General features: G+C 39.3%; 1 protein-coding gene across 4 annotated transcripts in view; it reads right to left on the bottom strand.

Moving 5' to 3' along the window:
- The window catches only part of ZNF385D (zinc finger protein 385D), a 239,533-nt gene that overhangs the window by 157,985 nt on the left and 60,119 nt on the right, over positions 1 to 21,429 (bottom strand). For all 4 annotated transcript variants that reach the window (XR_012847739.1, XM_075827208.1, XM_075827209.1 and 1 more), the window contains one exon: positions 9,985 to 10,127. Coding sequence is in view for 3 of the 4 variants with exons in the window: in XM_075827208.1 (XP_075683323.1) it covers positions 9,985 to 10,127 (143 nt within the window). In the remaining variant the exon portion in view is untranslated. The remainder of the gene's footprint in view (positions 1 to 9,984; positions 10,128 to 21,429) is intronic.

Below are 21,429 nucleotides of genomic sequence, written 5' to 3'. Positions count from 1 at the left end.
AGCGTTGCTAGGCGACGTCAGTAAATAGTCACTGTCCAGGGTGCTGAAAGAGTTAAGCGATCGGCAGTAACTGTTTCAGCACCCTGGGCAGTGACTTCCGATCAGAATATACATCAATCTGTAAAAAAAATAGAAGTTCATACTTACTGAGAACTCCCTGCTTCTTCCTCCAGTCCGGCCTCCCAGGATGACGTTTCAGTCCAAGTGATGGCTGCAGCCAATCACAGGCTGCAGCGGTCACATGGACTGCCGCGTCATCCAGGGAGGTCAGGTTGGATGGCGAAAGAGGGATGCGTCACCAAGACAACGGCCGGGTAAGTATGAATTTCTTTTTACTTTTACTAGGGAAAGGGCTGTCCCTTCTCTCTATCCTGCACTGATAGAGAGAAGGGAAGCCCTCTTCCCCTCAATACGCAACGGCTAGTCCGCATCAATTTAATGCCGATTTTTGGCAAAGCCGCAACAGAATCTGCAACGCCGATTCTGTGCGGCATTGATGCGGACAGTGGCAGAAGAACTCTGCCACGTCTGGGCATACCCTTACAGGGTTTGTCCTACCTTCTTCTGGATCTACACTGTAGGAAAATAGGTTGAACTAAAATGTATTGACAATAATTTATGTCAGCAAAGATTGGACCTTGTGTTGCATAGAAATAAATGAATGTTGTTATTTGAGCTTAGGTTGGGACCCCCTGTCACGAAGCCTGAGGATTGGGCTGTAGCTGGTCCAGCAGGTAGTGGTGTGAACCCTCCATGCCACCAAGGAATTTCACTCGGGGCTACTCCAGGGAGTGGAGTGTTATGGCATCCCTGGTATTCATCCTTTAACCCCTGCACAGGGATGTTGAATTTGCTGTGGTTAACCCCAGGTTGCTATCCCAGAGCAGTCTCCCTTGGTAACGGCTCACGTTAGTAGGAGCAGAGTAGTCAAGAGAGCTCATGGTATGGGCAGGCTGCGGAGGTTCGTAACGTTTAATGTAGCAGTAGGTCAGGGCAGGCGGCAGGCACGTACGGTCAAAAACAGGCAAAGTTGGTACGCAAGATTTGTATACAGGGTCAGGTGATGATTAGAGAATTGGCGCTTGCTGGCCCTTTAAGAATACAAGGGTCAGCACGCATTCTAAAACCCAGTGGAGCACGTCGGCGGCTGCAGCGGCCGCCAGACGCTGAAAAGGAGGAAGAGGATGGCAGTGTAGACCAGGGCGCCGGGGAATGGTAAGTACAGTGCGATGGCGGCAGAAAGCAGAGCCCGTTACACAGCAAGAGGACCATTCTTCCCCAAAGTGAGATGTCACTGTGAGAGTTCAGTTCCCGGAGACTAACTAAATGCTCAAAATAAAGAGGAATTGCTTGGATATTATAATATTAATAATTCTACGGAGACCTCTGACCTATGGCCTATAGGGCTGCACCCGATTTTAGGTAAAGCAAACATATTTAGCATCACTATGTGCAGGATTATTAGAGAAATATTTTGAGGGGTCAATTTTATTGGTTGACCCAAAGATATTGAAGTCAAAAGTGAAAGAATGATGAAAATTGTATTTCTTAGTTTCCCTTAGATAAGTCTGGCACAATGAAAAAAGATAGTAGGTTTAACTTGATATTATTTGGTAACATTTCTTTTTTTAATAGACACAGAAATAAAGAAAAAATATATTCAATTTTGGAATGAATTATTCCAAATGGCAAGAGCTCCAGCAATTAAAGGGTTAGGAATAAAGTAATTTATTTTTGGGTGGTAGGTTTGTATTCTATTCAGCTGAGCAAATACTGCAGTATGACTCTAATGTGGGTCGACTTTAAGGTATTTTATGCCCTGACGGTTCATTTTAGTTTATCTAAGAAATAGCCAGTCAGATTGATTTTAGCGTCTGTATGACAGTGGTGGCCAAACTAATACAGATTTGTACAGCTAATCTTTTCCAGTTGACTTCATGCTGCAGCCTGTATGTAAAAAGTTATAGCATTTTTGCAGCTCCATATAGCACCTGACAGCTGCTTAACTGTTGTTGACCCTCCAAAAATCAAGAAATAGTATTTCTTCTTGGCTAGAGTTTAAATTGCAAATATCAGAAGACCAAAATCAGACTGAATACGTGTGACAAAGGACCCGTATTTCCGCCAGTATTTACAGGAGGAAAAAAATACGTTCGTGTGCATGGGGCATGCACACGAACGTATTTTTTTCCTCCTGTAAATACTGGCGGAAATATGGGTCCTTTGTCACACATATTCGACCCGTATTCCACCAGTATTTACGGACCCATGCCCGTAAATACGGGTCCGTTGTCACCAGTATTCCACCCGTATTTATGGACCCGTTTTTTCTGCACTAATCGGCAGCCCCTTCTTTCTATCAGTGCTGGATAGAGAGAAGGGGCAGCTCTTTGGGGCAAAGTTTCCGCAGCGATTGAAAGTAAGTTCATACATACCCCGGCCGATATCTTGGTGACGCGTCCTTCTTTTGACATCCAGTCCGACCTCCCTGGATGACGCGGCAGTCCATGTGACCGCTGCAGCCTGTGATTGGCCTGTGATTGGCTGCAGCGGTCACATGGGATGAAACGTCATCCTGGGAGGCCGGACTGGAGGATGAAGCAGGGCGTTCTGGATAAGTTAACTTTTAATACTATTAAATCCAGCGGTAGTAACTGTCCTGGGTGCTGAAAGAGTTACTGCCGATCAGTTAACTCTTTCAGCACCCTGGACAGTGACTATCCCCTGACATTGCCTAGCAACGAACCCGTAATTACGGGTGCACATACGTAGCCACCCGTAATTACGGGAGCCCCATAGACTTCTATGGACCTGCCCGTGCCGTAATTACGGCCTGAAATAGGACATGTTCCATATTTTTCAACGGCCCGGGCACCTTCCCGTAAGAAAAACGGGAAGGTACCCGTGGCCAATAGAAGTCTATGGGCCCGTAATTACAGGCGTTTTTACGTTCGTGTGCATGGGGCCTTAGACATACATTTTGTTGCTTAAAGGGCAAATCCAACCATTGTTTTATTGCCTCAATGCATCTCAAATAATAAAAAGGAAGCAGTATAGCAAAACGTCTTGATTGTTGCCTAGTTCCCCCCACTAAAACTATATTTTACCAATCTAATAAAACCCCTGGCTTTATGAATATTACCACCTATTGCATTCCATTCACTACTTCTGGCTTCAAGTGTGAAGCCTACTTGCCCTATCGTCTACCAGGCCTCTATATGAATTATGCAGACAGAAGAAAATCATTTAGACTAGGAGGCCTCAGTGACTACAAGCATGTTACATGGCATGTTGTACCAGTTACATAAGTCACATATTGATTTATCACTAAACCTTGGTTTTAAAATGATCCTACCATTCTCAGTTCTCAGAGCTACAATGAAGACCAATCTGTTTCCATGGTTACAGATGACAAACAAACCTGTGTGCAGTCTGATTCTGCAATCATATGATAGTCTTGTGCTTCCACTGCATTAAATGGAAGCACTCACTGGTGTGGGAACAGGTATAGACTTTTGCTGTGGGACAAGTGACCACTGTAAACAGTTATCGTCTCCCTGTGCAGGGAATCGGCAGGCATCGACGGTTCCAGATGTCGTTTTAACCCCCTGACTTGCTATACCGCTGCTGGGTGCACTCAACCACTTATAAATGTTGTTGATATGTCACCAGCTCTTTTGCACATGGATTTACTTTGGCACAATGGGTGCTGAGTCCCAGAAAAGGTAAGAGGATTGTTATGTACATATTTGTTTTTTATTTACTTATTTTGAATATCCACAGTTTTTATGTGGTGCAAACAATATCTAGTATTAGAGACCATGTCTCCATGTCAAAGCTTTTCTTGAAGTATGTTCACATTGGCTAATAAATTCATATATTGCTTTCTTAATCATTGTTTAGAAGAACACTTGGATTTTTTAATGGATAACAAAATGATGGTGAAAACAAATATCTTAATAAATCTATCAAAATGTGTCACTAGGCAAAGCAATGTGATCTTAACTATAAATATCTTATGAAAACTGTATTTTGATTTTTCTATGTAACCACACAAAGCTATCAAACGAGGATTGCTTAGTTGAAGTGATTCCCTCAAGATTTAATGTCATTCAGTAATTATTTACACTGCTAAAATCAACCAAAATTAGTATTGACTGTGATTAACTGTGCAAACAAAACTACCATACACCAACCAAGTATTGGTTTTACAAAATGGCTTTTCTTAGGAGCTTGGAGTTAAGCCTTTTATATTACTCTAAAAAAAAATATCTACATTTCCATTAAACTAAAAGAACCTAGAAGGGCAGATTGTTGCTCCATGATCATATTTAGTGAATAAGGTTGTAAAAAAAACATTTTGAGAAGGACTAAAGTAAATCATTACTTTTTGTCATACAACTCTGCAGGATAGGAATTTATTGCTAAATATCTAAATGTTTAGTTAACCCTAATGACTACATCATATACTGTTTGCTTCAAACTTCTTATTAGAATAGTAATGGTTGCTGTAGCAGAATTCTCCTTCATTCAACATGAGTCCTAAATGCACATCTCCTAGTTATTCAGTGATTATATCACCCAAGTGCACATGTACCATAAAGATAATGTGCAAATGGCGTGGGAGCTCAAGCTAATGTTGATCTTCCTAATGACGATGTTAACCTGAGCTGGGGTCTCCCTTTCCAAATACATTGCAGTATAACCAAACATAGGAGGGGGGAACCAACACTTACAGCATGCCATACTAAAAGAGGATAGATATAGAGGTGTATGGTTGGTGCTGGATGCAATGTTGTTGTGTTACTCAGCAAACCAACATAAGAGGGGAGTCCATTTTTATTTTTGGCTACCTACCTCTTTTCGTGTCTACCAAATTGTCCACTCCTATGTCATTGTATAGATTTGTTATTCAGGAGTCTGAGAAAACTGGATGACAACCCCTGTGGAGATGTAATACTGAACATAATAGTTGTCACCTAGGAAAATTACATAAGTAAAAATGTAGCAAATGTTCTACTGCAATGGTTGCCAAAGAGATCACAATCTTCTAGTAGACCTCAAAGAGGGAAGCAGTAAATTGCATTGTGAGTTATCCTCTTTCACGCAGGAGGAAAAACGACATCCACTTAGGTTCACGTTTCAGTGTGACTGTCACCATTCTTTTCTAGTTAAATGCTCATTGATGTGTGAGTCTTCATCAGTACTATTAGCTGATGTGGGTCTCACAAAATCCCTGATCGCTGCTACACACTGTTCAGCCATAACATTAAAACTACTAAAAAAGTGAAGTGAATAACATTGATTATCTCCTTACAATGGCACGGGTGGAATATATTCTTCTCTTCTTTTCAATTCTTGAAATTGATGTGTTGAAAGAAGGAAAAATTGGCGGATCAAATTGTGATGGCTAAATGACTGATTCAGAGCATCTCCAAAATGGCAGGTCTTGTGGGGTGTCAATAGTATGCAGGGGTTAGTAATAACCAACAGTGATCCAACAAAGGACAACTTGTAAACCGATGACAGGGTCGTGGATGCCCATGGCTCATTGATGCAAAAATTGTTCAGGAATTGTTTGAGGAACATGGCAAGGAGTTCAAGGTGTTTACTTGGCCTCCAAATTTCCAAGATCTCAATTCGATTGAGCATCTGTAGGGAGTGCTGGAAAAACAAGTCCGATTCATGGAGCTTCCACCTTGTAACTTACAGGACTTAAAGAATCTGCTCCTAACGTCTTGGTACCAGATACCACAGGGCACCTTCAGAGGTCTTGTGAAGTTTATGCCTCGACAAGTCAGAAGTACTCTGGCTTCATAAGGGGACCTACACAATTTAAGGCAGGTGGTTTTAATGTTATGGCTGAACGGTGTATACTCTAGAACAGACCAGGACAGATGGGAGAAGCACCACATTTATGTTTAAAGACGGCACGGCTGTGCAGTAAGTGTGAAGAGTAACTAACTGTGGCTGATATCGTGATAATGGGGACACTTGGACATCTGGAAAAAATTTGCAGTAGCATCCTCTGTTCCTCTTACTCAGGCTCCAGAAAGTGTGTGTCCATACTATAAACATTTAGCCACTCCTGTCCTATAACATTAATTACTTTGGTTATGATATTGGCACTCATTTTGTATACTAAGATGTTGACCACATTTATATCCATTTACTCCCTTGCACATGTTTATATAAATTTGGATAACAGAAAAAAGAAAATCTATAGAGTAGCGGTAAATATTACACAAAACTGAGAAGGCGCTTTAACTTTCTCAGTGCATTTTGTATAATAACCTTCTCACTGCAATTGGGTCTGCAAAATGGGATTGTACAACGAAAACTGGGGATTTGAGAGTCCTGGACACATCACAAACTAGTGTATGAGAAGAATACTGTTCTGAATGCCTCTAGCATTGTAAATCCTATTTCCACAAATCATACAACATATTTTTACCATATAAAATATAAGATCTAATGTTATGGAATGGGTTTCTGATAAGATCTGTGTACAGTCTATAGCAATTGCACGCTCCTTAAATTGACTACTACAGTACTTATCTCAGCAGACATTGCTTTTAGTCTCTATTTAAAAAGAAAATTTTAGTTCTGTGAATGATGTGGAGATATTTTTCTCATTTATATATTTGCAATTACTTAAAAATGTATCCTTTTACTGTAGCCAATCTTACATGTCATTCTACTTATAAACAAACAGAATCCCAACTGATAATTATACAGAAATGATGATGAGACTAAGGTATAATAGTTGAAATACAAATCAATGGTTTAGATCAGAAGACACAAGATGTCAAAACAAACCATCAAAATGAAATATGTGTGTATTTTTAAACAATGAAGAAAAAAAATCAATGTAATGTATATACCTCCACTGTAATTATAGGTCTGTAGAAACGATCCCTGTCAATCACTACCAGCATACTATGTGCAGTAATTGTGGTAATTTTTAGTTATTCGTTCTTATTTCACATAAACTCAGGCTATATCTGTTACAGATCGAAATTCCTAAACAATGCTTCGCTCAAAGCAGAGCCACAACAACCCAGTAAAGCTTTATCTTCTTAACAGGTATATGAATAGCTTTGTTCATTTCCTAGTTAAAATAAATAACTTAGATAGAGCAATGAACAATTATATTATCACTAAATCTCATGCAGAAGGTATACAAAATGGTAACAGTGCTCTACCTCATTTGTTAAAACCATATTCACATGTTACTTCAGAATTTCTGAGATGTAAGCGGGAATCAGTAAATACAGGACTGTCAATCCATAAAATAGCAACCCTTTTGTAACATCTAATAAATTACATTAAATTAACTTAATACTTTAGAATATGCTTTCTGTCAAAATTTGATTCCCGAACCAAAGAACTCAAAGAAGTTTATAGTCTATATATTGTTCCTCTATATGGCTTTGATTTCATATTTATAGTTACATAGTTACATAGTTACATAGTTACATATTTAGTACGGCTAAAAAAAGACACATGTCCATCAAGTTCAACCAAGGGATGGGAAAGGGAAAGGAAAAATTTCTAAACATTGACATCAGAGCTGATATTTTTTTGTTCTAGGAAATTATCTAAGCCTTTTTTAAAGCCATCTACTGTAGCTATGTGACCAGCTCCTGCGGTGACTATTCCATAGATTCACCATTCTCACAGTAAAGCAGGCTTGTCGCCTCTGCAGGTTGAACATTTTTTTCTCCAGACGGAGGGAGTGCCCCCTTGTTTTTTGAGAGGGTTTTACATGGAACATAGAGATATGTAGGAACGTAGAGATATTTTCTGTTTTTTTCATATGCCATTGCTTCTAGGGGAGAATACTCCATAACATGGTTCCGTGGGGAGGAACTATATGGCAGTATATGGAGTGCCTATGTACAGAAGTTGCCGTGTGCATGAGGCCTCAGAACATTTACAGAGATTAAGGTGTGGATGGTAGCTCTTAACCCCATTGCCAAAATTACACATGGGCTCACCATCTAAGAGGTAATAGTTCTGCATTCCACTATATGTGATCACATCACTGTGTATGGGATCAATATAGAATATAAAAATAAAGTATTCATTTGCATAATATAATATATTCATTAATGTAACATTTGGCTTGAATTTGTTGAATATTCCTGACCAATGGATGTTTTTATAACTAAGGTAGCTGAGACTTTGAGGGAAATCATCTAAGAAGAATTCTTCTCTAGCAACAAAGCTTCAATGTTACAATTCATTTTCCATATCATAGATTACCGTAACTATAGCAAACAAGATAAATGTTCCATAATATAAGATATATATTCCTTTGCTGAATACAATAATGCCCGTAGTGTAAACAGTAACAGTGTTATTTTTTGTTTAAACCAAGTCACTATTAAACCCAAGCCCTGAAATGATCACCTAAACAGCATTAATCTGTTATAAGATCCTCAGACACATGGTATTAGGCAAGGACTAGAAAATCAATAATTTATTACACCAACATATAAAAAAAAAAGCATTAATCTTTATGGTTTGTACATTTGGATCACAGTTATTGTTTTCAGAAAAGGCTTTGTGACTAGAATGCTGACACATGTCAATTAATTCTACATTTTTAATGTTGTAGTATTAGAAACACGGAGAAGTTTCAGATGATCAAACAAAGAGTAAAACGGGGAAAAAAGGCATCATGCCCTCTTCAGTTATTTTCTTCAGGTGCTATCCGTTTTTTTTAAGGGATAGCACACTGGCACATTAATTTCGGTTCCGTTGTTTTACTGGAACCGTGTGGCCGTTCCGACAAAAATAGGACAGGTCCTACTCTTGTCCATTTTTGACGGAACAGTCTATGCCTTTGCATTGATTTGGTCCATAAAACAACAGACTGTACACGGAAGCCATCTGTGTGTGCTCCATGTTTCACGGATCCATTATTAACGGCCGTACGACGGCCAGCGGAAGTATGCATGAGGCCTTAGGCTTCGTTTACATCTGTAATGAAGGCTTCGTTAGGGACCTCCCTTGCAGATCCGGCCAAAAATAGCGGACACTTAGACGGAAACTCGACAGAACCCAATAAAGTCAATGGGCTCTGTCGGACTTTGACAAAGCAGAACAAGGGAAAGACGAATGCAGGTGTGAACCCCGCCTAAAATACAAGATGTTCTTGCCTTATTTTATGACATTATATATTTTATTGCTAATTGTTGTTTGTGCAGGAAATGTATATACAAGTATGTAAAAAGGAGCTAGACAATGTAGTAAGGCAAAGCCATTGGTTTTTGCTCTATGTCCTTCTCATTGAATTAACAGCTGGAAAATAAACAAAGGTGGGGTTTAGTAAAATAAAAATAGACATACCACTTACATAAGGCAATGTTCAAATCTGCAATGTGGCTTCCTTTCATAACTGAAGCTATGACACTATGCCAGATCCATCATACTGGCTTATAATGGGGCCCATCTGTGCTTCTGTTGTGCAGTTGTGGCATTCTTCCCTGAACTGAGCCTTCGACAGCAGTGTGAACAGAGCCTAAGCCTATAGTATGCATTATTATTTTGTACGGAAATTTGTCGGACTTGTAAGTGTCACAGCTCAATAAAATTTTGGCACTTTATTCATATTTCAAAATAAATATCTTCAAATTAGTAATCTGCTGTTATATCTGATAAGTTATAGGTGGCTTTGTGAGAAAGGAACATAAAAATCTTTATGGGGATATATACTATGTTGCTGCATTTTCAAAGTGGTTTCAAATAACCCTAAAGATAATTGATAGGTACATTATGTCTATGAAAGGATCGAAGTATCTAAGTAGGTGGCACAGACATAACATTTTTTTTTAAATACTGGACAATCATTACATCTATAGCCTAAAACATATGTCTTTGTCAGTCAAAGGGAACATACAATTTGTCAAAATCTATAGTGGATTCCAATAACATTTACATTTTTAGAGTGTAAATTCAATATTTGGGTATACTTACTGCAGTTAGGTTTGGAAAGAGGTTAAGAGCAGCTGCAGCATCGAAAGAAAATGGAAGGAACTGTTTTATATCCAGTGGTGGTTGCAATGTTGGTAGCGGGGGGCGAACCAGCGCAGAAAGTGCTGGGCTCTGGCACGTACCACCTAGAAATAATTTGATAAAATTCTGTTAGTGATCTTTGCAGAGTAAGGTATTTATTTATTTGTAATAGAATCAAATATAAATTTGGAGCAAAATATTCAACATGGAAAATCAGATTAGTCACAACTTTGACTAAATGTCTACGTCTTCTATTCATTTATGTAGATAACACAGTGTTTTGTCAGGTGTCAGGTAAGCTATCCTTAATACCACACACTTTTCCAGACAATGGAATTCATCATTTAAAGACTCTTCTAAAGATCTTAGAGGAGTCAATGAATGTTTTACAATTGTGATAAACCACTTCTGGAGATAACGTCGAATTTTTAAAGGACACTAACTCATCATTGAATGTTTTAAAAGAGATATTAAAACAGCTACAATTTTTTTTTCACACAATACATATTAGGCAATTGTAATGTGGTGTATTGATATACTGTAGGTGGAGAATAACGTAATTTCACTATGTACTGTACATGAGGATCAGTAATGCTTATAATTATATGATTAGTAATTATAAAATATCAAATTGTACTGTAAGATAAAGCATTGAAATTTTAGTAAGATAAAAGCTTCATCAGTTCAGTTATATACAATAAGAAATCAGTTATTTCTGAAACTGTCTAAATATGAGATAACAGATTGGAGAGACAGAGACTGGTAAAATGTGTATGTGTATTCCTAAAATGTGTATTTGGGGATAGAGTTCATAAAGAGAGTTAAAAAGGCATTTCTATCTCACAATGCGGGGTCCCCTGAGACCAACTCATTTAGGAGGTCCAGCTGCTATAATCATTCATTTTTGCAGGGGAAGAAGCAGTGTAAATGCATGGCTTGTCACCCATTTTTAATAGAGAACACCTGTCCTCTCGAGCTGAGAGTGGCATTGGAAGACTCCTCAATTAACTGAGCATGCCATGACAGTACATATAAAAATTATTTGCCATAACCCCTTAAGGACGCTGACATATTTCACTTTATGTGGTAATAACGTCGGAATGCTTAAACCTAAACAAGCGATTCTGAGATTGTTTTCTCGTGACACATTGGGCTTCATGTTCGTGGTAAAATTTGGTCGATATATTCAGTGTTTATTGGTGAAAAATTGCAAAATGTAGAGAAAATTTTGAAAAAATTGCATTTTTCAGAATTTAAATGCATCTGCTTGTAAAACAGACGGTTATACCACCCAAAATAGTTACTAGTTCACATTTCCCATATGTCTACTTTCGATTGGCATCGTTTTTTGAACATTCTTTTATTTTTCTTGGACGTTACAAGGCTTAGAACATAAACAGCAATTTCTCATATTTGTAAGAAAATTTCAAAAGCCTTTTTTTAAGGTACCTCCTGAATTCTGAAGTGGCTTTGTGGGGCCTATGTATTAGAAACCCTGATAAAGCACCCCATTTTAAAAACTAGACCCCTCAAAGTATTCAAAACAGCATTTAGAAAGTTTTTAACCCTTCAGGCATTTCACAGGAATTAAAGCAAAGTGGAGGTGAAATTTGCAAATTTCATTTTTCTTGCTGAATTTCAATTTTATTCATTTTTTTTTTCCTGTAACACAGAAGGTTTTACCAGAGAAACACTACTACATATGTATTGTCCAGATTATGCAGTTTTTAGAAATGTCCCACATGTGGCCCTACTGCGCTCGTGGACTAAAACACAAGCCCTAGAAGCAAAGAAGCACCTAGTGCATTTTGAGTCCTCTTTTTTTATCATAATATATTTTAGGCAGCATGACAGGTTTGAAGAGGTGTTGAGGTGCCAAAACAGTAGGAATCCCCCAATAGTGACCCCATTTTGGAAACTACACCCCTCAAGGAATTCATTTATGGTTGTTGTTACCATTTTTACCGCACAGTTTTCTCACATCACGTATTTGAATTGGGCTGTGAAATGAAAAAAAATTCATTTTTTCCAATAAAATGTCATTTGTGATCAAAATTTCTTATTTTCACAGGGAACAAAATACCCCATTTTGTTGCCCAATTTGTCCTTAGTGTGGCAATACCCCATTTGTGGTGATAAATTGCCGTTTGGGCCCATGGGAGGGCTCAGAAGGAAAGGAGCGCTATATGTTTGTTGGAGTCCAGATTTTGCTGGATTGGTTTTCGGGTGCCATGTCGCATTTGCAGAGCCTCAGAGGTATCAAAGCAATGGAAACCCACCAAAAGTGACCACATTTTGGAAACTACACCCCTCAAGGAATTCATTTATGGTTGTTGTTAGCATTTTGACCACACAGTTTTTTCACAGCACCTATTTCAATTGGGCTGTGACATGAAAAAAATGAAATTTTTTCCAATAAGATGTAATTTTTTATCAAAATTTCTTATTTTCACAGGGAACAAAATACTCAATTTTGTTGCCCAATTTCTCCTGAGTGCAGCAATACCCCATTTGTGGCAATAAACTGCCGTTTGGGCCCATGGGAGGCATCAGAAGGGAAGGAGCGCTGTGTGTTCTTTGGAGTATAGATTTTGCTGGTTTGGTTTTCGGGTGCCATGTCGCATTTGCAGAGCCCCAGAGGTATCAAAGCAATGGAAACCCACCAGAAGTGACCCCATTTTGGAAACTACACCCCTCAAGGAATTCATTTATGGGTAATGTGACCATTTAGACCCCATAGTTTCTTCACAGAACTTATTTGAATTGGGCTGGGAATTAAAAAAATATATATTTTTTCCAATAATATGTCATTTTAGCTCAAAAATTCTTATTTTCACAAGAAATAAAATACTCCATTTTGTTGCCCAATTTGTCCTGAGTGCGGCAATACCCCATTTGTGGTGATAAACTGCTGTTTGGGCCCATGGGAGGGCTCAGAAGGAAAGGAGCGCTGTGTGTTCTTTGGAGTCCAGATTTTGCTGGATTGGTTTTTGGGTGCCATGTCGCATTTGCAGAGCCCCAGAGGTATCAAAGCAATAGAAACCAACCACAAATGACCCCATTTTGGAAACTACACCCCCTCAAGGAATTCATTTATGGGCGTTGTGACCATTTTGACCCCATAGTTTTTTCACAGAACTTATTTGAATTGGGCTGGGAATGAAAACAAAATAATTTTTTTCAAATAATATGTAGTTTTGCCTGAAAATTTCTTATTTTCACAAGAAACAAAATACCCCATTCTGTTGCGCAATTTGTTCTGAGTGCCGCAATACCCCATTTGTTGTGATAAACTGCCGTTTGGGGCCATGGGAGGGCTCAGAAGGAAAGGACCACCATTTGGCCTACTGGGGATTTTCTAGTGCGAAGTCATGTATGCAGAAGCACCTGAGGTACCAGTACAGTTGAAACCCGCAAGAAGTGACCCCGTTTTAAAAACTACACCCTTAAGGCATTCATCTAGAGGTGTAGTGAGCATTTTGACCGGAGACCTACACCCATAAACTGTAATGTGGGTTCTCCCGGGTATGGCAATACCCTACATGTGGCTGTTATCAGCTGCCTGGACACACAGCAGGGCTCAGATGGGAAAGACGAGGGGGGATAAGCTGTGCGGAGTGCATCAGGGTAAGTAACTTTTTCCCTTCTTGCCAGTTTGGGGAACTTCTCCTGGAAAGTGTTGCCGCCCTGGTACGATGCGTGTGGCCCCGCTTCCAGAAGTACTGGGTGTCCCCCCTTCTTGGTCCCTAAAGATTAGGTTCTTGATAATCACCTCTTGAAATTCCAGGAAAGTTCCCGTCTGGCCTGCACATCGACGTAGCACGTACGCATTGTACAAAGCCATCTGTATGATGTGCATGGCCAGCTTCTTATACCACACCGCATGGCGCTGTAGGGCTTCAGGATTTGATCTTACAAGTCCATCCCTCCCATGTACCTATTGTAGTCCAGGATGCAGTCTGGTTTGGGGGTGGCCTTTCCTTCATATATCCTAAACCTGTAGGTATACCCGGATGCACTCTCGCATCTTATACATCTTCACGCCATACCTTGCCCTCTTACCCAGCAGGTACTCGCGGAATTGAACCCTCCCTTTAAAATGTACCAGGGACTCATCAATAGAAACACACTTCTCGGGGGTGTATGCTTGGGAAAACCGGGCACTGGCACGGTCTAATAGGGGTCTCCGTTTATACAAACGGTCAAAACTGGGGTCATCTCGGGGTGGGCAGGGCTCATTATCAGTATAATGTAAGAAGCGAAGTATTGCCTCATTTATTTATTTTTTTAGGTTCCAGTTCAGTTCTGAAGTTGCTTTGAGGGGCCCATATATTAGAAACCCCTATCAAATACCCCATTTTAGAAACTAGACCCCTCAAAGTATTCACAACAGCATTTAGAAAGTTTATGAACCCTTTAGGTGTTTCACAGAAATTTAGAGCAAAGTAGAGGTGAAATTTACATTTCTTTTTTTGTCAGAAAATCCTCTTTATACCATTTTTTTTATAACACAAAAGGATTTATCAGTGAAACGCAAATTAATACTTATTGCCCAGATTCTGCAGTTTTGAGAAGTATCCCACATGTGGCCTTAGTGCGGTAATGGACTGAAGCACCGGCCTCCGAAGCAAAGGAGCACCTAGTGGATTTTGAGGCCTCTTTTTTTATTAGGCACCATGTCCGGTTTGAAGAGGTCTTGTGGTGCCAAAACATTGGGAACCCCCCAAAAGTGACCCCAATTTGGAAACTAGAACCCTTGAGGAATTCATTGTAGTTTTCTTGGGGTGCATGCAGCTTTTTGATCAGTTTTTATTCTATTTTTAGGTGGCGTGGTGACTAAAAAACAGCAATTCTACTATTGTTTTTTTATACTTTTTTTTTTACAGCGTTCACCATGCGCTATAAATGACATATTCACTTTATTCTGCGGGGCGATACGATTATGGCGATACCATATGTTTATAGTTTTTTTTTATGTCTTATGGCGTTTGCACAATAAAATATGTTTTGTAAACAATCATTCACTTTTTGTGTTGCCTTATTCTAAGAGCCATAACTTTTTTATTTTTCAATCAATAAAGCCGTGCAAGGACTTGTTTTTTGCGTAACGAACTTTAGTTTCGATCAGTACCATTTTTCGGTACATGCGACTTTTTGATCTCTTTTTATTCCATTTTTTGGGAGGTGAAGTGACCAAACAATTGTGATTGTGGTACGGTTTATTATTATTTGCTTTTACGGCGTTCACCGTGTGGGATAAATAACGAAATAATTTTGTAGTTCAGGCCGTTACGGACGCGGCGATACCAATTATATATAGTTTATTTGTTTGTTTATATATTTTTATTAATAATAAATGACTGATAAGGGAAAAAGGGGGATTTTTACTTTTAATACTTTTAAAACTTTTATTTTCTTATTTTTACACAACTTTTTTTTAACTTTTTTTTACTTTATTACTTTGTCCCACTAGGGGACTTGAGGGCAGGAGGCTCTGACCGCTATTCTAATACACTGCACTACATGCGTAGTGCAGTGTATTAGAACTGTCAGCTACTCACTGACAGCAAGCATAGTGGGTCCTGACGTTGTCAGGACCCACTAGGCTTCCGTCTATGGCATAGCCGGACGCCATTGTTTGGTGTCCGGTTGCCATAGTCACCATCGCCGGCCGCTATCGCGTAGCAGGCCGGCGATGGCAGCTTAACCCCTAAAAAGCCGCGATCTCTATAGAACGCGGCTTTTAAGGGGATAATCAGCGGGGACACAGCGATCGGTCCCCGCTGTAGGAGCTGTGACAGCTGCTGAACAAAACAGCAGCTGTCACAGCTCCTGTTTGTGTCGGGAGGACGGCCGAAACGGCCGTTACTCCCGAGACGTACTATTAGGTCATGGAGCGCGAACGATACAGCTGCCATGACCTAATAGTACGACCAGGAGCGGGAAGGGGTTAAACAATGTATACAGTGCATTCAGAAAGTCTTCAGACCCTTTCACTTTTTGTTATGTTGAGGCCTTGTGCTAAAATTTTAAAAAAAATAAAGTTGCCTGCGGCAAAAAAAAGCGGTATGATCTTTCTTGCCACGGTTCCGCCTCTAACCCCCAAATCAAAAATCAATGGGAGGCAGAGAAAGTGCTTTTTGCTGCGTTTTTTTGCCCGCGGTGCTCAATGGCCACGGGCAAAAAACACCACGAAAAACCCTTGCGAACATCGTGGCAAGAATTTGCAGGCAGGTCAAAATCTGGCATATTTTCACTGCGTGCAAAAAAACTGTGCGAACGGGAACTAAAGGTGAACGTGCACATTAAATGAAAGTTGAACCAGTTGACGGTCTGATCTCCTGACCATCCCCCGATTCCCAAACAAGTGTGCATGAATGTTGGAGAGAAACAAATGTTGTTCGAAAGCTAAAGTGTATGTGCACCTCTAGTCAGAAATCTATTGGTTTGTTGTATTCATGCTTTGAAAGTGATCTCTACAAAACAGAAAGTGTCAGCCTATTGTAAGGTCTGAAAAGAAAGGATAAAAATGTAAGAGTTGTCCAAGATTAGAAATATATGGATGCTTTCTTCCATAAACTGTGCTACACCTGTCCACACGTTGCGTGTGTGGTATTGTTGCTCAGCCCTATTCACTTCAATGAAACTGAGCTGCAATACCAGACACAGCCTATGGACGGCTGTGGCACTGTTCCTGCAAGAAAGCAGCCATATTTTTCTAATCCTTGATAACCCTTTTAATATATTTCAAGATATTTTTTTGTTATTATAGTGACTTGGTTAAATAAAAAATACCACCACATTTGTAAAAATATTCTTAAAGGAAAAAAACCTCTTTCAAAGATTTTTTTTTTAGCTATTTAATGGCTCAAAAACAAATTCTCTATCTCGACTGGTGATTTTTAATAACCTTATCATAGTGATGTTTGGATTGCTCTTTTTTCTTACTGTGGCCACTTTTGCAAGAAACTGATTAATCTACCAGGAGTTAATCATGTGACTTCTTGGTCAATTGGCTGTTCCAGTGAAGATTTACGCATGTCACAGGGATGGGGTGGAGGTGGGGGATAGTTGCACATTAAATTATTTTGTGCTAAATCAGTGTAATACACGTAGATTACTTTGTAGGGATTTATTTTCACCTTAGCGTTAGTTTTTTTCTGTTGATTAGTGCCAAAAAAAGGCCTAAATAAATCCATTGGTACTAAAGGTAGAAGAAAAAGTTGCCAGGCAGGTAGGAAATAATGAAGATGACAGATTGTTTTATCTTTAATAGGAATTTGTTCTTTATTCAGTGGACGACGCGTTTCTGGACCGTACCGGTCCCTTCATCAGGTCTGTTATATACCTGATGATTGGTATAACAGACCTGATGAAGGGACCGGTATGGTCCAGAAACGCGTCGTCCACTGAATAAAGAACAAATTCCTATTAAAGATAAAACCATCTGTCATCATCATTATTTCCTACCTGCCTGGCGCCGATACTGTAAATACTGAAACTTTTTCTTCTACCTTTCGTACCAATTTGATTCCTGCAAGGAGGATCCATCCTCCCAGGGAACGCAGTGGGTGGCAGCCGGCCTCGATACTGAACGACACAGATCTCGGAGGAGCGCCGTCTCCAGTTATTTTCTTCAACTTCCCTAAATAAATCCATTGTGCTTCAATGTTGTTACACCATAAAACACTGAATAGTCAGTTGGGAGTGAATATGTTTATAGGCCTTATATTTATAATGAAGTAATAATTCCTTTGTGCTTAAGATATATAACTTAAATGAAAATGTCTTGGACATCTCAACAAACATTTCATTTCATTTTCAAATAAATATATTTTCCAACACAGAACATTAAAGTCAATAACCTGGGAAGAACATTTCACAGTGCGCTTTTAAGAAGCACTTGTCTGTTCTCATCTACACTTATTGTAAATATTATTGCAGTGAAAACAATCTTCACAAGTGTCTGCTTTCATTGACAACAGGTTTGTTGACAATCCCATAACACAATATGTTGGACTATAATATATTAATTCATCAAAATGAACATCTCGTAGCGGAAGATGAAAATAAATCTTGCTATGGCATATTAACCCCTTCCCTCTTTGGCCACTTTTGACCTTCCTGACAGAGCCTCATTTTTCAAATCTGACATGTTTCAATTTATGTGGTAATAACTCCGGAATGCTTTTACCTATCCAAGCGATTCTGAGATTGTTTTCTCGTGACACATTGGACTTTATGTTACTGGCAAAATTTGCCCGATACATTCAGTATTTATTGTGAAAAACACCAAAATTTAGCGAAAAATTGCAAAAATTAACATTTTTCTCAATTTAAATGCATCTGCTTGTAAGACAGGCAGTTATACCACACAAAAATGTTGCTAACTAACATCCCCCATATGTCTACTTTAGATTGGCATCGTTTTTTGATCATCATTTTATTTTTCTAGGACGTTACAAGGCTTAGAACTTTAGCAGCAATTTCTCACATTTTCAAGAAAATTTCAAAATGCTATTTTTACAGGGGCCAGTTCAGTTGTGAAGTGGCTTTGAGGTCCTTAGATATTAGAAACCGCCAATAAGTCACCCCATTTTAAAAACTGCACCCCTCAAAGTATTCAAAACAGCATTTAGAAAGTTTCTTAACCCTTTAGACATTGCGCAGGAATTAAGGCAAAGTAGAGGTGAAATTTACAAAGTTCATTATTTTTTTCCAGAAATTCATTTTGAATCCATTTTTTTTGTACCACAGAAGGTTTTACCCAAGAAATGCAACTCAATATTTATTGCCCAGGTTCTGCAGTTTTAGGAAATATCCCACATGTGGCCGTAGCGTGCTACTGGACTGAAGCACCGGCCTCAGAAGCAAAGGAGCACCTAGTGGATTTTGGGCCTCCTTTTTATTAGAATATATTTTAGGCACCATGTCAGCTTTGAACAGGTCTAGTGGAACTAAAACAGTGGAAACCCCCCAAAAGTGACCCCATTTGGGAAACTACACCCCTCGAAGAATTTATCTAGGGGTGTAGCAAGCATTTTGACCGGCCAGTTTTTTTGCAAAAATTTTTGGAACTAGGCCATGAAAATGAAAATCTACATTTTTTCAAATAAAATGTAGGTTTAGCTAATTTTTTTTCATTTCCAAAAGAACTAAAGTAGAAAAAGCACCACAACATTTGTAGAGCAATTTCTCCCGAGTAAAACAGTACCCCACATGTGGTAATAAACGGTTGTTTGGACACACGGCAGGGCTTAGAATGGAAAGTGCGCCATTTGGCTCTTGGAGCTCAAATTTAGCAGAAATGGTTTGCGGAGGCCATGTCACATTTGCAAAGCCCCTGAGGTGACAAAACAGTGGAAACCCCCAACAAGTGACCCCATTTTGGAAACTATACCCTTTGAGGAAATTATCTAGGGTATAGTGAGCATTTTGACCCCACAGGTTTTTTGCAGAAATTTTTGCAAGTAGGCTGTGAAAATGAAAATCTACATTTTTTCAAATAAAATGTAGGTTTAGCTAATTTTTTTTCATTTCCACAAGGACTAAAGGAGAAAAAGCACCATAAAATTTGTAAAGAAATTTCTCCCGAGTAAAACAATACCCCACATGTGGTAATAAACGGCTGTTTGGACACACGGCGAGGCTGAGAAGGGAAAGTGCGCCATTTGGCTTTTGGAACTCAAATTTAGCAGGAATGGTTTGCGGAGGCCATGTCACATTTGCAAAGCTCCTGAGGGGACAAAACAGTGGAAACCCCCAACAAGTGACCCAATTTGGAAACTACACCCCATGAGGGAATTATCTAGGGGTAGAGTGAGCAGTTTTACCCCACAGGTTTTTTACAGAACTTATTGTAACTAGGCCGTAAAAATGAAAATCTACATTTTTTCAAAGAAAATGTAGGTTTAGGTATTTTTTTTTCATTTCCACAAGGACTGAAGGAGAAAAAGCACCACAACATTTGTAAAGCAACTTCTCCCGAGTAAAATAATACCCCACATGTGGTCACAAACATCTGTTTGGACACACAGTAGGGCTCAGAATGGAAGGAGCACCATTTGGATTTTGGAATGGTTTCTGGGTGTCATGTCATATTTGCTGAGCCCCTGTGGTACTAGTACAGTGGAAACACCCCAAAAGTGACACCATTTGGGAAACTGCACCCCCTGAGGAATCATCTAGGGGTATAGTGAAAATTTTGATCCCAAAGGTTTTTTGCTGAATTAATTAGAATTAAGCTATGAAAATGAAAAATATTTTTTTTTCCAAGATGTAGTTTTAGATACACATTTTTCATTTTTACAAGGAATAGAGAAGAAAAAGCACCCCAACATTTGTAAAGTAATTTCTCCCGAGTACGGTAACACCCCATATGTGGTTATAATCGACTGTTTACATATATGGGAGCATTCAGAAGAAAAGGAGCGGTATTTATCTTTTGGAGCGTAGATTTTGCTGGAATGGGTTGCGGATGCCATGTTGCATTTGCAAAACCCCTGATGTACCAAACAAAAGTGACCCCGTTTTAGAAACTACACCCCTAAAGGCATTTATCAAGGGATGTAGTGACAATTTAGACTCCACAGGTGTTTTTCAGAAATGAATACGCAGTGGATGGTGCAAAGTGAAAATGGCAATTTCTCCACTGATCTGCCCATTCACTGCACAAGATGTTGTGCCCCTAGAGAATCTTACCCCATAAATTGTTAAGCGGGTTCTCCCGGGTATGGTAATGCCTTACTTGTGGCCATAAATTGCTGTTTGGGCACACTGTAGGGCTAAGAAGGGAAAGACCGCCATTTTGAGCATGGATTTTGCTTGGTAGTAGTTCTGTTTGGGATTTTGCTGGTATTTCAGTTTATAATGTGGTGGCATATGTAATCTGTGCGGAGTATATCAGGGTATAATAGGAGGGTATAATCATGGGGTAAATAATACAATTATCCATAGATGTGTGTTACGCTGTGAAGCGATCCGTTATGCGCAGGCCGGCGTCACACTGATAAACGGTTTTCTTTCTTATCCCCCTTTTGTAACACTCTGCACCTTTTGGGGACTTTTTCTCCTTCGTAGTTTGGGAAATATTACTGGGAAAGTTTTGCGCTGATATAATACGGGCGCCCTCGCTTCCAGCGGATGTGCTATGTCCCTGCCCTTTCCTAGTTCCTAAATACTAGGGCCCTGAAACTGAAGGAAGGTTCCCCTCCGACCTGCGCATTGAGATGTTTTTTCATCACCGCATTACTAGTGCCGTAACTTTTTTGTTTTTCAGTAGATTGAGCGGTGTGCGGGCTTGTTTTTTGCGAGACGGGCTGTAGATTTTATTGGTACCATTTTAGAACACATACGACTTTTTGATCACTTTTTATTTCATTTTTTGGTAAAGGAAATTACCAAAAA

Source organism: Rhinoderma darwinii, chromosome 5 (assembly GCF_050947455.1).
Source record: "Rhinoderma darwinii isolate aRhiDar2 chromosome 5, aRhiDar2.hap1, whole genome shotgun sequence".
NCBI lineage: Eukaryota > Metazoa > Chordata > Amphibia > Anura > Rhinodermatidae > Rhinoderma > Rhinoderma darwinii.
Note: the sequence above shows the minus strand (reverse complement) of the source record. Positions and strands in the feature narration are given on the sequence as shown.